Genomic DNA, 16,617 nt, shown 5'->3' on the forward strand with positions numbered 1-16,617 from the left:
GAACTTCACCTATTTTTTTTATATATAAAACAAAATGGCCCTAGCCGAGTGGCAGGAAAAAGATTTAAAACATGAGTATGTACATCAATGGTAGAAGGCACAGCGGGTCCATCTGAGGTGAGGAGGAGGGTGGAGGTGGGGGGCAGCAGGTTACACAGGTCTCAGCTGAAGCCACGGGGGCAGAAATAAAGTGCGTAGGTCCTGGGGCCCCCTGTGGCCCAGAAGCAGCAGCCGACAGCCCCCCCTCTTCCCACCTCTGGCAGGGTTCAATTGAGCGTGACTCGGAGGTAGGAGGTGGGCACGTAGCCTTCCCCTCCCTGTTTCCGCCTGACCCGAGTCCAGCCATCGCCTTTGTCCTCTTCCATGAGACTCAGGTCTTCACCCTCAGCCATGGATATGGTGCCCTCGCTGGACCCTGTCATGGGAGTGGTGGTGGGCTCAGCTCTGCTTTAGGGGCATTTAAACAGAACCTAGCCAGGCGCCCCCCAGCCCTGCCCAAGCAGCTGATGCTCACCTTCAAAGTGGTAGATAGCCACACAGTGACCTATAGGGGATGCCGACTCCTCGAAATCCTCATCAAACTCTGTGTAGATGGGGGTGTCCTGGCCTTCCTCCAAGGGGGGCTCCTCAGAGCTGGTAGGGGAGAGGAAAGCAGGTGAAGACAGGCCCCCCATGTCCCGGGGGAGGCAGACCCACTGTGGTCACCCCACTCACCTCTCCTTGTTCTCCTGTGATCCACTGTTACTGCTGCTGCTGCTGTCGGGTGGGGCGCTGGCTGGGGGGTCCGGAGGCCGGGTGTGCCGGTTCAGGCTGTCTCCCCGGTTGCTCAGCACCCGGCTCTCAGCTTCCGCCAGCCAAGCCTGAGAGGAGAGGACCATGTGGTCAGTTCCAGGGCAGGGCTCCGGGGTCAGCCCACTCTGGGCTCAGATGTTTCCTGAGATCACCCATGCACACCCAAAGCTGTGATGAGAAACAGCTGGAGCTGCCCCACAACTGTCCCCCAAGCAGTGACTAAGCCCGGCTGGCCGGCCCCCGCCCCTCCCCAGGGTCTTCCCTGACCTCATACTTCTGCACTTCCAATTTCAACCGTTCAATGTTGTTCAGGGTTTCTGCAATCTGGGGCTCCAAGCTAGTGGGGTCCCCCATCTGGGGTGTCTTCTCATACACATCCTTCATTTTCTTCAGGGCTTCCCTGGGACCAGACAGACAGATGAGAAAGAACAGACCCATGTAATTTAACAAGCAAAAAATATGGGTTTTGCCCTGGCCAGTGTGGCTCAGTTGGTTGAAGGTCATCCCATGCACCAAGAGGTCCCTGGTTCAATTCCCAGTCAAGGCACCTGCCCGGGTTTGGGGCTCGATCCTGGGGACCATGCAGGAAGCAGCCAATGTTTCTCTCTCTTCCTCTCTCTCTTCCTCTCTCTATGAATCAATAAAAAAAGTTAAAGCTCACATGCTAGTGCTTCACTGACTGGGCTTGAATTCCAGTCTGGGCATTTCCTAGTTGTCAGTTTGGGTTGTTACTGAATCTGCCTCACCATGCTAACCTTGAAAATGAGGATAATGATACATACATGGGAATGGTTGTGAAGATTAGAACAGTGCCTTTATTTATTCAGATACACAAAGTACTGCATAGCAGGCACTGTTCTAAGCAAGACAGCCAGGACCCTGCCTCTGCTCACACAGTCTCTCAGGAAAACTTGGGCACTCCAGTGAATCCACGTTTGGAATAGTGCGTGGCATACAGTAAGTGCTCTATAAATGCCGGGTGTTATTATTATCATCAGTCCTTGGTCCCTAGTTCCTCATGACTATAAAGCAGTAATAGTTATATGAGCATAGACTTCTGGAAAATGTCAAACCTGGGTTCAACTGCTTTCCCGTCTAAATAGTAGCCATGTTACAGATGCAGAAACTGAGGCACAGAGAGACAAAACAGCTGGAATTCAAGGCCAGTCTTCCTTGACCCCAGAGCATGCACCTTTAGCTCCACATCATAAAAACTCGGGAAATTCAACGTTCCTAATGGAACTTTACACCGATAAAAGCTGTTTTGTACAAGATGGCAAAATATAATTTGTCTGTCTGTCTCCAAGTGGCAAACGTCATTTCTATTATGTAAGAGGACTGGAAAGAGAATCTTGCCGTCTGGAAAGAATGAGTAAAAATTTCTTTAATCTGGCAGATTTTTTATTGTTAATATTTCAAGTGTTTGAGTTAGTAAATAGATAACCATATGCTGTTGTTGTTTTAGCCAATCAATGTGGTGAATGAGATGGATTTTTTTTCTTCTTTCTGTTTTGGAGACTGTAGTTGATACTCTTTTTTCTTTTTTAAATCTTTATTGTTGAAAGTATTACCTATGTCCCCTTTTCCCCCCCATTGACTTCCTCCAGCCCGCTCCTACCCCCACCCCAGGCCTTCACCACCCTATGGTCTGTGTCCATGGGTTATGCATATATGCATACAAGTTATGTGGGTGATCTCTTCTCACCCATCCACCCTCCTCCGCCTTCCCTCTGCAATTCCACAGTCTATTCCATGCTTCTATGCCTCTGGATCTATTGCATTACTGGGGCAACATCCAACTGTCTCATGATTTTTCAAGTCTTTACAAAAAGAAAGTTTTTCCAGTTCCCTGTGCTTGGCAGTGGCAGCGGTCGGTGTGAAAGCCTGGTGCCAGCATGAGGCAGGGCAGAGCGCAGAACCAAGATGGCAGCATAGGTGAACACTGATACTTGCCACCTCCCACAACCACATCAAAATACGACTAAAATACAGAATGACCATCATTCACAACTGCTTGAATTCTGGCGGACTGGAAGTCCTACAACTAGAGAAGTAAAGAATAAAATGCACTGAAACTGGTAGGAGGGGCAGAGGCACTGAATGGGCTGGTCCGACCCCCATGTGTGGCGTATCTTTAATCGGGAGGGAGATCTTCAAGGCCTCCTGTGAGAAGCAGAGGATCCCAGCCCCACATCAGACCCCCAGTCCAGGGTTCCAGAACTGGGATGAGAAGTCCCCATAACTTCCAGCTATAAAAACCAGCAGGGATTGTGGCTGAGTGACATGGAGGCTGCTGGAGTCCCAAGTGTTCCTCTTAAAGGGCCTGCAACCGAGCTTACACAGTCACAAGTCCTCTGAGCTCCAGCACTGGGCTGCGGCTTTGGGGAAATCCAGTGACACAAGGGGAGGAACTGGACTGTCTGGCCATGGGCAGGAACTCAGGGGTGGCTTTCTCCCAACAGAGGTGCTTACAGGGATCACTGTTCCTGTGCTGGGACCTGCCCCGTCGTAGGGCTGACTGGCAGCCATATCTGAGTTACCATCAGCGTGGCCCACACTGTTCCACTGGTCCTCTGCCCTGGTAATTTCCTGAGACCTTGCCCCATTCAATTTGCAGACCCACCAAAGCTGTTTGCAGCTGCTTTTCCATTTGAATGACCTGTCCTGGCTCAGGCTTCAGACTTTGCTAAAAATCTCTTAAACAAGCAGTAGCTGGATGCAGTGTACCCCAAACTTATCAATAAAAGGCCCAACACCCAGCACTAGCACCAGCCTGCCTTGCCTCACTGCTGGGCCTTGCCTGGGCACTTCCTAGCCCAATACAAATAGCGGTCATCTCCAGGTCTCTCTGTAGCTCCTGCCGGGTGGCACCAGGCAGTGGCTGACTTTGCACCTCCCAGGAGGCCCCAGAGTCAGTGACCCGGTAGACAACTTCAGACCATAGCAGATTACAACTCTACACATCCACAAGTGACCCACTCAAGGGGAAGACTCAGTGAGCACCAAAGCCCCACTGAAGCAAGTCTTGCTCCATACAGGTGTCTCCAGCATAGCATTCTTCCACTGTAGATGCAGCTGGTCCTCACAGCCAATTGGCCTGAAGGCCAATTCCTCCCACTGAGGACAATTCCTCCCAGGGACGCCAATCAAGACTCGACTACAACAAGACTGTGCACACAGCCCACATGGGGTTGCACCAGAGTGCCCAGCTCAGGTGACTGGGGATGCTGAATCACTGGGCCCTATAGGACCTATCATAAAAGGCCACTCTACCAACTTCAGGAGACATAACAGTTCTACATACTACACAGAAACAAACACAGGGAAGCAGCCAAGATGCAGAGACAAAGAAGCATGCTACAAATAAAAGAAACGGAAGCAAGCAAGCTACTGGATACAGAGTCCAAACTGTTTTGAACTCTGGGATCTTAATGAGAGCTGCAAGGGACTTAGTAGACTTTCGAGGATCTTAAGGAGAATGTCAAAGACATAAAAAAAGGCCAGTCAGAAATGAAGCATATACTAACTAAAATAAAGAATAATTTAAAAGGAGCTCTAGCTGGTTTGGCTCAATGGATAGAGGATCGGCCTGTGCACTGAAGGGTCCCAGGTTCAATTCCAGTCAAGGGCACATGCCTGGGTTGCGGACTCGATCCCAAGTAGGGGGTGTACAGGAGGCAGCCAATCAATGATTCTCATCAATGATGTTTCTATTTCTCTCTCCCTCTCCCTTTCTCTCTGAAATCAATAAAAATATATATTTTTAAAAAGAATAATATACAGGGCTTCAACAGTAGATTAGAGGATTCCAAGAATCAAATCAAGGATTTGGAATAAGAGGAAGCAAAAACCACCCAATCAGAACAGCAGAAAGAAAAAAGAATCCGAAGTTATGAAGATGATAGTATAAAAAGCCTCTGAGACAACTTCATGTGTATCAACATTCACATTATGGTGGTGCCAGAAGGAGAAGAGAGAAAGCAAGATATTAAAAACCTATTTGAAAAAATAATGACAGAAAACTCCCCCTACTGGGTGAAAGAAATAGACTTACAAGTACAGGAAGCACAGAGAGTCCCAAACAAGAGGAACCAAAAGAGGCCCACACCAGGACACATCATAATTAAAATGCCAAAGGTTAAAGACAAAGAGATAATCTTAAAAGCAGCAAGAGGAGCAGTTAGTTACCTACAAGGGAGTGCCCATATGACCATCAGATGATTTCTCCACAGAAATTTTGCAGGCCAGAAGGGAGTGGCAAGAAATACTCAAAGTGATGAAAAGCAAGGACCTACAACCAAGATTACTCTACCCAGCAAAGCTATCACTTAGAATTGAAGGTCAGATAAAAAGCTTCTCAGACAAGAAAAAGCTAAAGGAGTTCATCACCACCAAACCAGTATTACATGAAATGTTGAAGGATATTCTTTAAGAAGAGGAGGAGAAGAAAGAAGAAAGGAGAAGAAAGAAGAAAGAAGAAGAAGGAGAAGAAGAAGAAGAAGAAGAAGAAGAAGAAGAAGAAGAAGAAATGAACAATAAAATGACAATAAATACATATCTATCAACAATTTAATCTAAAAATCAAACAAGAAATCTAATGCACAAAATAGACTAATGAATAAAATAGAATCAGTGGCATGGAAATATGGGACTGACGAATCTTGGAGGGAAGGGGGGTGGGGAGGAGTGGGAAAAGATTATCCAAAGATCTTATATGCATATATGCATTACCTATGGATACAGACAATAGAGTGGTGAAGGCCTGGGGCTGGGTGGGAACTGGGTGGAGGAGGGCAATGGGGAGAAAAAAGAGGGGCATTTGTAATACTCTCAACAATAAAGATTTTTTAAAAAATGTCTTAATGTTTTATTATGATAAAATATACAGAACATAAAAATTCCCATTTGAACACTTTTTGGTTCATTTCTGCCAAATGTACAGTTCCATGGCATAAAGTATATTCATATTGTTGTGCAACCATGACCATTGTCTTTGCTTGGCTAGGATTTTGCATCTAAGATCATAAGTGAAGTAAAATGAGCCCATACTTCTATTTTCTTGAATTCTTGCTAAGTGATTTTAAAATAGAGATTCCACCAGACTCCAGAATGTGCTGGTGGCATCCACTCCTGTCTGTGCTGGAATGAGCTGTATAAGGTGGGAAGGAACTGTTTCTGATGAGCGGGGTAGGAATCACCTGTATAACCATCAGAGACTGGGGCTTGTTGGGAGGTTTGAGTGCCATTTCAATGTACAGATGATGGAGCAGAAACTATACCCATTCAGCAGAAACCGTACTTGGAATGCTGACCTTTGCTGGGGCCAGTGATATGCCCTGTGATACTCTGTCGTGACGCTGGCAGCAGCAGAGAGCCAGAGCTGCCAGTCAGCCAGTCATGAGGTAAACAACCGGCAATATGCACTGTAGTACTAAATGCATTTGACTTGGTGTTTTCAATTCATGACGCGTTCATTAGATGTAACCCCATGGTAAGTTGAGGAACATCTGTAAGTTTGCACTATTTTGTTGTTGCTGATAATCCTCACCCGAGGATATTTTTCCATTGATTTTTAGGGAGAGTGGAAGAGAGAGGCAAAGACAGAGAAACATGGACGTGAGAGAAACACATGGACTGGCTGCCTCCTGCAGGAGCCCTGACCAAGGATGGGCTGTGGAGGAGAGGTACCTGCCCTTGATCTGAATCCAACCCAGGACCCTTTGGTCCTCAGGCCGAGGCTCTATCCACTGAGCCAAACCGGTTACTTTCCTCTCTGCCTGCCTCCCTCTCCCTTACCTCTGGTCAATCTCTTTCTGTAGTTCACGATTACGCTCCTCCAGCTGCTGCTGAAGCCGCTTTCTCTGCTGCTCTGGCGGTAAGTGGCTAAAATCCTCAGTGACCACTGTCTGCAGGCAGAACGAGAGCTGATTTGGGATTGTGGAGTGTGAACTTCCAGGCCCTAGGACACTCATAAGACACACCAGGTCCACCTTCCACCCCACCCAAGGTTCCTGGGGGGCAAGGCCATGCACTGAGCAAAGCAGGTCCGAGTCACGCAATGGGAGAAGTGGGTCCAGCCTGCAGCAGGAAGCGAGCCCAGGGTCCCGCCTCCCGGCCGCTGGGCAGGCTGGGGGCGCCCTCCTCCTCTCCTGGAGGCCTCACTTACCCCACGGCTGCCTCGAAAGCTGCGGAAGGATGCTAGCCGCGGTTTGACTGACTTACTGAGCTCACTCAGTATGGCCAAGGGGTCGAGGCCGGAGCGGGGGGATGGGGGTCCATTAGGCAATGCTGAGGGCTGGGGGCCCCCCAGGGGGGAGAGGGGTTGGGGATGCGGCTACCGGTGGGGACCGTGGAGGAGGTGTGTGGTGGGGTGGGGTGAGGGGGTGTAGAATATAGAGAACGAGTACAATATGGACCGATGGAGGGATGCAATGAAGGAAAAAACGAAATGGAAAAAAGAAAAAAAAACGGTAAGAAAACCACAACTCAAGATGCACAATCACACACAGAAAATGCATGCAAAGGACAACACAAAAGTCTGGGAGGTGGCAGGGGGGGCATTAGACTGTGAGCCAGAAGGCCAGAGCCCTCCTTCCCCCAATGTCTCCCACAGCCCCTGCATCCCATGCCCAGTACCTAGGATGGGGTCTGAGGGCGCAGGAAAGCCCAAGTGTCTGCCCCCCACCCCCAGCTTTCTGGGCTCACAGTCCACAACATGGAGAGAGGTGCATGCAGAAATCAAGGTCTCATACAGGTATGGGGCCACAGGAGTCAAGGGCAAGCTCAGAGAAGGGTCAAAGGCATGAAATATCAGAGGGTTACAGGGGGTTTTCCGCGGGGAAGGGGGGACATAATTTATACACTGAAGTGGGGTATCAAGGGCCAAAGTATAAACTAGGGAGATGGCAGTTGTAGCAGCTATAAACCACGAGTGTCCAAGTATGTGCTTGACATTGAAAAGCAAAAATCCCAAGAAAAAACTATCCTGAAGGTCGGGACCCAGCCCCATGGGTGGGATGGAAAGAGACCAGGGGGCGTCCCCACGGCCAGCATCCGAGCCCTCACCCAGCCCTAAACCCCACAAGCAGGTCTCCTCCTAGCATCCTGAGAAGCAGCAGACACACACCACAGCCACCCACCCTCCCTTCCTGGCCCCCTGTCGGCCTCAGGGGACTTGCAGGCCAATCACCGCTTTCCCTCTAGCCTGGGCTGGCAGCCAAGAGGAAAATTCCTGCCCAGGACTCAGCGTTCCAACGGCTGGGGCTGACTCAGTGCCCCCCCACACACCGCTGTCCCCACTCACTCACACCCCCTCCCCAAGAGCCCTGGCCCCCACCTTGTTCTTTTTGCCAAAGGGCCAGCGTTTGGCACGGCTACGACCTGGGCCTCGCAGCTCAGGCCGGCCGTCGGAGGGGGTGCCCAGGCTGCTGTCCGAGTGCGCTCTGTTCATGGGCTGGCTGAAGTCTTCGAATTCCACGTCGCCCGGGCGGGCAAAGCCTGACTTGTTCAGCTCAATTAGGACCTGGGAGTCCTGCAGGGAGGACATGGGGAGGGGGAAGGGCAGTCGGAAGTCAGACCAGGTGCCTAACTTCAGGGTCCACCTGCCCACCCCACAACCCACTGGCACAGGACCAGGCACGCACATTCTTGCTGTCCACAGCAGCCGCAGCCACCTTCATGCCCTCCAAACACTTGGTGATGATCGGAAGCACCTGCAGCTCCGCCTCTGACAGCAGCCCGTACCCAGCCCCCAAGTGGGTGGCCCGGCGCTCATCCATGTCCTGTAGCTTCTACAGGGACAAGGCAGGGGTGCTAATGGAGGGGCCGGAGCACAGATACTTCCAACCCAAGGTGGTCAAGGGAGAGACAAGGGGCCAGGTTGGTTTCAGAGGGGACTTTAAGGACCCCTCCCCACCCCCACGCCCACCCAGGGAGTAAAGAAAGGCTTCTCAAAGGAGTTGGCAATGGAGCCAGGGCTTTGAAGGAAAAGCAGGCCCAGCACAGATATTGCCAATCCCAGGATTAGGACAAAAGAGTGGAATATAGGCTGAACAAGGAGAGGGAAAATTCAAGATGTTTCAGAGGGGTTGTTAGAGCTGGGGCTTAGAAAAACGAACAGGATGTTCAAGAGACAAGGAAGACATCCCTGACAGAAGGAACAGCGTGAGTGACAGAAGAGCTCACTATTACTATTTGTTTCTAAAACCTCTTTCAATTTAGAGATTAGGACATTGCAGCTGGGGTTTTGACAAATGTGTAGGAGATGGTTGACAGTGGGGTTTTTTTGGGGGGGGAAGGAAAGTGGGGGCTTGGAACACTCACATCAAATATCTGAGGCATCTGGGAAAAATAGAAGTGGGCCTGGTCTCGGTTGAAACGCTGTAGTTGGGCTGCGTACTCATTTTTGCTTTCTTCTGCCATATGACTCCGAAGATGGGCTTGTTGCTTGGCCTGAGGAAGATCAAGGTGGGGGGTCAGTCACTGGCAGGTTCTGACCCCATCCCACCCCAACCTCTAAGCCTGCCCCTGACCCCACAAGCACCTTCTCCACGTCCGCCTTGGTGGCGTTGATATCCTGGTCTAGCCGCTCTGCGGTCTGGGCTGCCTTCTCAGCCTCCCGGCAGTCCCGCTCAAATTTACGCTTACTCTGCGTAGTGGACAGAACCAGAATGAAGGAGCTGCCATCCCCGATGGCAAGGGGATATGGGAAGCCAAGATTCTAGCAGCTGGCAGGAAGTCACCCAGCAAATGGGGGGCAACGGGCATTCTGGAAACCTTTTGGGGGGTGGCGGGGAGAGGGGAGGAAGGGGAGAGGTTCTAGCCCAGCCGTGGGCAAACTACGGCCCGCGGGCCGGATCCGGCCCATTTGAAATGAATAAAACTAAAAAAAAAAAAAAGACTGTACCCTTTTATGTATGATGTTTACTTTGATTTTATATTAGTTCACACAAACACTCCATCCATGCTTTTGTTCCGGCCCTCCGGTCCAGTTTAAGAACCCGTTGTGGCCCTCGAGTCAAAAAGTTTGCCCACCCCTGTTCTAGCCAGACAAAAGGCTCTGTGGGTCAGCAACCCTCACCCTGCTCCCTGGGACCAGAGCCACCGTCCACACCCACAAACTCACATTCTCCAGCTGTTTGAAGCCACTTTCCAGCTGCTGCTGAGCCCGACGTCCTTCTTGGAAGTGCTGTGGGAAGAAGAGGGACAGGCTCACCCGGGTCACGGCAGGGCCCTCAGGAAGACCCAGGGAGGAGGCCACTCACCATCTTTCTCTCCTGCTTCATCTCCTGCGAGTATTTGGCCAGCTCAAGACACACGTGGACGCTGAGGTTCTCAGCCACCAGCTCCCGCTGGCCCGCAAAGTCATTTACTTCCTGGAGAATCTGCACAAAGGACTGCTGCTGGCTGAACCTCCGGGGAGAGAGGGGGCAGCGAGCCAGAGGTCAGACCCCTGGACCCAACTCCACACGAGAAAGGGGAAGATCCGAGACATTCACTCCTGAAGCAGCGACAAAATCTGGCCCATGTCCCCTACCCCTTGCTTGAGTGAGATGCATTTCGGAACTCGGAGCATTTTGGGTTTTAGACAGGAGATACAATGCTTGTACCATCTTTTGTCTATCATCCCAGTGGGGTCAGGGACAACATCCTGTAACCAAACACGAGAAGTATTTTTGCAGAAAGAAGTATTAATAGTCATACTAAGTGGGATAAAAACCAAGTTCATAATGAACCCGATCCACATTGAGTTCAGATCAGAGGTGGCCTCCAAATAACTTACCAGAAAAACTTTTCATTTCTCGAAACTTTTGGGTTCCGAACAAGAGACCCATATGGGCTGGACACTGTTCTAACACATTCCTTCAGTTAGTCTTCATGGGAGCCCCCCACAAGGTCATGGTCATCATGCCCATTTCACAGATGAAGAAAAACGAGGCACAAAACTTAAGTCACTTGCTCAGAGTCACTCACTAACGGCTGGGGCCTCCCCCATTTAATAGGTAGAGGAAAATGGAAGCAGAGAACTTGAGTCAACTGCTGAAGGCAGTTTGCTAGAAAGTAGTGGATTTAGGATTGCAACCCTGGTACTCTGGAGCCTGTACCTATGCTTTTTTTTTTTTTTAAATTGGTTTTAGAGAGAGAGACAGGAATCGAACTCTTCCCTTTTTGGGTCACAGTGGCCAGGGCCTATATACCCTTAACTCTAGGTGGGAATCTAGATAACAAGTGAGGGATCTGATTGAGTGACTCAGCTACCGGAGAGAAAGCCAGACAAAAGCCCTCTGGCTCCCCGCCTCCTCCGCCCCCGCTGCCCCCAATCTAGCCCACACCCTCTCTCCATCCTTACTTGGACTCGGGGTCATCTTTGGCAGGTCTCTTGGGCAGATACTTTTTCACCAGGTTCCTAGGGGGAGAGAGGCAGGAAGGCTGAGCCCGCAGCCCCCCAACTGCACCCTCGCCCCAGGGCCTGTCCACCTAGGGTCTCACCGCAGCTGCTTCGCGTAAGCCTGCTCCACCTCTGTCCGCTCTTTCACGAACTTCACATATCTGTCCAACAGGTCCAGCCCCCACTGCGTGTGCCGCTCTATCACCTCAAATTGATCCTGACGGGAGGATGGGAGGGTGGGGGAGGACCGGGTCAAGACCCCGCAGCCAGATACCAGGGAGCCTCAAGGCTCTGAGCTCCCTCCGAGAAGGAGTGGCTTCCCGGACCGCCCCGGCTCGACTCCGCTGGAGGTGCGGGGGGAGGCAGGAAACCAGCGGGAACCCCCTCCCCTTCCCGGGAAGGGCCAGGGAACAGGGGCGGGGCCCCAGCCGGACGACGACAGGGTCTCCGTCTCTGGACAGCCAAGAGGGGTGTGGAATGGGGTAGGGCCACTCCCCTTGCTCCGACTCCCCTAATCCCCCCGGATTCCGGAAAATCCGGCAGGCCCGGCGTGAGTCAGGGCTAAAGGGGCCGGGTTCCCTGCGTCTTGGGGGTTAGGAGGGGCAGAATGGCCGAAGGGCAGGCACCCCGATGTACTCCGTTTCCCCCACGAATTCCAGTGCACCTCCAAAAGAAATCCCAGAGTTGAGGAGGGGGCAATGTAGTTACCTCGCTGCACCCGGGAACCCAGAGATGCCACCGCCTCCAGAAGGAGGAGGGGTCGGAGGTCCCGGCTAGAATTAGGGGGGAATTCCTGGGGCTTCCAGAACTGAGGTTAGAAGAGGCTGCCTGGAGAGGGCCCCTCCCTGTGCCTGGAACAGGGGCGGCCAAGCCTCACAGCCCCTTCCCCCACTAGAGCGTCCCTAGCCCCTAGGTGTTGATTGGAGGTGACGCAAAGGGCAGTCAGGACGTCTAAGTCCCACGTGGGATTGAAAGTGGCCAGAGGGTCCCCTCCCCCTCACCAGGCGGACAGGCGGGCGGCGGGCAGGAACCCAGGGGCCGTAAGATAAGCCGCCCGCCCAGCCGGGGTGCTCAAAATAGGTGACCTCGCTCGGCCGCCCCGGCCTGGTCCTAGGAGTTCGTCCTCCTCCTCACTCTGAACCCGGTGCCTCAGTTTCCCTACGCCGCACCTGCAAGGCCGCCCCTTGCCCCCGAGCTTCCTGAGACGTCCCGGGAAACTCCGAGAGAGGGCGGAGCGGGGACGACAGGGATCGGTGGAAGGGAAAGCGTGGAGCTTCGGCTCAGGAACTGCAGGGGCAAAGGGGAGCGTCTGGACCCCAGGAAGGTAAGAGCCTGGAGTCAGGCCGATGGGACTCACCCACAGCTCGGTGCCCCAATCCATGCTGCTCCCGCCGAGGCCGCCACCGAGGCCGCCGCACCCGGTCCCCGCCGCCCGCCGCCCTCCGCGGGGAAACTCAGTCGAAGGCTATGCGCCCGACCCCGCCCCGCCCAGGCCCCGCCCACTCGCGGCGATGCCACGCCCCTCAGGCTCTGCCCCGCCCCGGCCGGCGCGGAGCTCCAGCCCAGAAACCTAAAGGGGGGCCGGGCCGGATGGAACTGGACAGACGCCTTAAAGGACCCCCACCCATTTTCCAAATCCCCGGGCCCCGCTTATCCCCCCCCGCCCATGCCCGGTCTCGGGCTGTTCTAACTTTCCTCTTTCTCTTCAACCATAAGGGCCAAGACACTAAAACCCCATCCAAGAGGTCCCTCCCCACCCTTCGCAGGGAGAACCTGAGGTCACCCAGCTCTTGCGGGCCGGCGCGGCTCCAGACGTCTCTGCTCGTCCCACAAATGGTCTAGTGAGTCCCTCCCGCCACAGGAAGGATGGGAGGACTTCGATCCTGTCCAGGACGCGGTTTCGCCAAGGCCGGGTCCATTAGCGCCCCCACCGCATCCTGCCTTCCCTCCCCTGAAGTCTGCACCGGGAAACTGAGGACGGACCGTCCTTGGGGCGCCGGGCCCAGGCCTTTCCTCAGCTCCCGTCCAGTTAGGGCTTGCACCTGCCCATTTTTCAGTCGCTTCCATCAAGACCCAATTAGGTTTAATTGTCTGTACTGGGATTGCAACTCCGCCCATCCCTCCACACTGGGGCCTGGGGCTGGGAAGTCTTTGGGCTCCCTCATAAAAGTTTGTTCACACTGTGTTAATCCCTTTGAGGCACTGGGATGAAAGGGGAGCGATCCCAGCAGTCCCACCCTTATCCTCTCCCGCCTCTAAGGCTTTCTCTATAGCTACGGAGGTGACGAGCGCTCTGCTGGGGCTGGGAGCTCTGGCCTGAGGGACAGATTGGGCTCCCAGATGCCCACTACGCGTACCAGGGAGCCCTGGAAATGAGCTTCAGGAGCTCACACTAGGAGAGATGGCTCTGTGGGGACCTGGCCCCACCTGCTGGTGGCTTCTGAGCTAGAAATCCTCAAGTTGCAAAGCGGACTGTGCTCCAGAGTGTGGGGCAGGCTGGGGTCTGGACACAATAGCTCAGCCTGGGATTAGGGTCTCAACTCTGGGTTCAAGCTCAGATTTATGCCAGGTTGGGACTGAAGTTGGGATGGGATCTCAGATGGGTCAGAGCTTAGCAGAGGGGTCGGCAACCCAGTTGGGGGGGGGGTGTCTAATACTCAAACTAGGGTCCTGTGGTCTGGCCTCACCTGGGGTCAGGTCTCAGTCCAGGTGAGGGTCCCAACCACAGATGAAGACTCAGTGTAGGTCGAGGGTCAGAAGGGATAGGGAATTTGGGTTTCGGGCTGAGGTCGGGGCTCAGCTGCAGGAAGGGAACTCTGCGTGGGATCCGGGTTTGGTCCATCGGGGGGGTAGGACTCCAGTTGCCTCACTCTTAGGATAGGAGGAGGCTTCACCTAAGGCTGAGACTCAACCTGGGGTCATAGGTCATCCAAGGGTCAAGATATAGCCTGGGACCAAGTTTAGGCTTCTGGGTTGACAAAAATGATTAGAACAGGATCGGCGTCCGCAGATGCGCCTGTTTACCAAAAGCCTGAACTCCCGCAGGGAGCCACATCCCGGGGGTAGGAAAGAGAAAGCCCGTCCTCGGGAATCCTGGGAAAGGTAGTTCACTAAACGCCCTGTTGCGCAGTCTGTTCCCTCTACATTCTGGGTACTGTAGTCCTGGGCCAGTCTATCAGTTAAGAGTGGGTGGAGAAATGCTTTAAGGGTCGGATACCAGATCTATTACAATTGGTTAGGTGAACTGTTTATCAAATTATTTCCGGGACTATTTTTTCTAGTGATTGGTGAGAGTAAAGGCGGGTTAAGCGTTATCAGCACTTTCATTCGGAGCTAGTGCTGTCCATTAGGTGTCGTGCGGGGCGGGTTTGTGAGAAAAGGGTCACTGATTGGTTGGGTGAATTGGAAAAGCCGCAAGGTCGGCCCCCACCGTGCGGCGATTGGCTCATCGGGAGGCGGGCCTGGGAGCGTCAGAGGCGGTGTCAGGGGAGGTGGTGGCTCCGGAGGTGGCACTGAGCAAGGGGAGGGGCTCGCCAGCGGAAGTCCGCGGAGTGGGGCCCGAGGCTACTTCTGCTGGTCCAGTTGGGCTGCTGTTCCGGGCGCATCCACCAGCTGGCGCTGACGCCGAGTCACACCGCGGGCGGTCTCGGCGGCCGTGGGGCAGGGGGAGGGGGGGGGGGGGCGGTACGGGACGTAGCTTTCTCCCAGAGAAGCCTCTGGCCTGGAGTGGTCTCTTCCTATTTCTCCCGCTCCTTTCGCGGGATGGAGCGGTCCAGCCACCCCGGCTTCCAGGACCAGAGACTTCTCCTCCCCAGGAGCACCCCAGGTCCACCGGATTGAGTTGCCCGGTGGACCACGTTGAGGTCGTGCTGCCCATTAGGGGCGGGGCTTCATCTGTCCGCACCCCGAGACTCTTATCTCTCTAAATGCCTGGGATCTCATTGCTTGGCTCCATCCAGGAGTCCCCGGTTCGCTCTAGAATGGGTTCCTCTGGGCCCTCATTGGGATCTCCGGGGCTCAGTTGAAATCAGCACGCTGGGGACTCAGTTTGGGATCTAAAAGTTGTCCGGGAGTTGAGGGCCAGACACCAGAATAAATAACTGTACTTTCAGGGTGGTACTCACCCGGTGGGGGTGGCGGGCACTGTCAGGTGCCCCAGGCTTTCTTCCTGGAAGCTCAGAACAGTGGCGGGAGGACCCAGAGCCAATCTGTCCCTGCCTAGGATTGGTCTGGGGACACAACCTCCAGGGAGGCCCTCGCAGCCTGTTCTGTCACCCCTTGGAGCTGTCCTAAATAAAGGGGTGCCAGAAGGGGGCCGCCCGAGGCCCTTGGGGGAGCCTCGTGCCAGAGCCCTAGGGCTGGGCCAGTGGGAAGAAGTCTGAACTGCCTTTGTCTCCTTGGTGTCCGGTAGGGGGAGAAGCGACCAGACACCCAGCTGAACAGCTTCCGTTTCTATCCCAAGGGCTGGAGGTGAACCTGAGCCTCGTGTGGCTGGGCCTTCAGGAAACGAAAGAGAAGATCCCTTTGGTGAGAGGCTTTGAGGAGTTTGCTGGAGGAGGGTGAAGTGCACACGTGTCCAAGCCCACCTCTCCCAGTTCTGGATTCACATCTTAGTCCTGCCTCTCACCCATATAATCTCGAGCAAGTAAGTCCCCTGATCTCTCTGAGTCCCAGTTTCCTCATTGGGAACACGGGAATAATAATACTAGTATCTCATGCAATATGTGTTAGCAACTGACCTGGGGGGCGGGGGGGTGCGGGTAGGGCATAGCAATGAACAAGACAGCCCCAGTTCCCACAGTTAAAATGAATAGCTAGCATTTATTAAATACCCACTCGGTACCAGGTACCATGCAAAGCAATTTTCATAGATCTGTTTCCTTGTAGCCACCTTTCAGGGATGTTGCAAAAGCATCCTGTAAAGCCAATTTTACACAGGCTTGGAGGTATGTGGCTTAGCTCAGTCACAAAACCTGCATGCGAATCCAAGTGTGCTTGGATTCTTGAGTCTAAGGCAGGAAACCATCAACATTTTATTGATTAAAAAAAAAATTATTTCTTGCCCTGGCCAGTGTGGCTCAATTGGTTAGAGCATCATTCCGCACACAGAAAGGAGGTGTGTTGGATTCCCGTCAGGGCACATACTTAGGTTATGGATTCAATCCCCAGCATGTGGGAGGCAGCTGATCCATGTTTCTCTCTCAAATTGATATTCTGTCTTCCTCACCCTTCCCCTCTCTCTACAACCAATAAAATCATATTTTTTAAAAATGTACTTCTTTTTACATCAACATTTTAATTGGGGGGGCGGGTGGCGGTGGGAGGAAGAGATGGACTAGATCCAGAGGACCAGCAAAGATCTCCCTGAGGAAGTGGCATCCAAGTTGAGTGTGGGTGCCTGTGGGACCCCTCACTCCAAGCTGAGGCTGCCTCTCTCT

General features: G+C 53.2%; 1 protein-coding gene across 3 annotated transcripts; it reads right to left on the reverse strand.

Moving 5' to 3' along the window:
• On the reverse strand, positions 1-12,665 carry TRIP10 (thyroid hormone receptor interactor 10). Of its 3 annotated transcripts, none has more exons than XM_081092109.1 (15): positions 12,537-12,665; positions 11,281-11,396; positions 11,141-11,197; positions 10,056-10,203; positions 9,917-9,979; positions 9,335-9,439; positions 9,115-9,243; positions 8,436-8,582; positions 8,129-8,323; positions 6,959-7,126; positions 6,589-6,698; positions 1,060-1,192; positions 715-860; positions 515-633; positions 1-415 (listed from the first exon to the last, which is right to left on the reverse strand). In XM_081092109.1, exons 1-15 carry the CDS (start codon positions 12,558-12,560, stop codon positions 267-269), a joined length of 1,809 nt encoding a protein of 602 aa, XP_080948235.1. In that variant the 5' UTR covers positions 12,561-12,665; the 3' UTR covers positions 1-266. The 3 variants fall into 3 exon arrangements, with proteins under 3 accessions (XP_080948235.1, XP_080948234.1, XP_080948236.1); XM_081092108.1 differs by having other exon boundaries at positions 6,589-6,716; XM_081092110.1 differs by lacking the exon at positions 6,959-7,126.
• Between the last annotated feature and the right edge of the window lie 3,952 nt (positions 12,666-16,617).

The sequence above is a fragment of the Myotis nattereri genome (genome assembly GCF_964212035.1).
Source record: "Myotis nattereri genome assembly, chromosome: 5".
Taxonomy (NCBI): domain Eukaryota; kingdom Metazoa; phylum Chordata; class Mammalia; order Chiroptera; family Vespertilionidae; genus Myotis; species Myotis nattereri.

What these genes read in the sequence shown, in the direction of transcription:
- TRIP10 (XM_081092108.1), bottom strand. Translation starts at nt 12,560, where the DNA reads ATGGATTGGGGCACCGAGCTGTGG. An exon ending in TGAAGCAGGAGAGAAAGATG is followed by an intron (nt 9,980 to 10,055) that starts GTGAGTGGCCTC and finishes TTCTTCCCACAG; the next exon opens with CACTTCCAAGAAGGACGTCG. An exon ending in CCTTTGGCAAAAAGAACAAG is followed by an intron (nt 7,127 to 8,128) that starts GTGGGGGCCAGG and finishes CCCCACCGGTAG; the next exon opens with CCGCATCCCCAACCCCTCTC.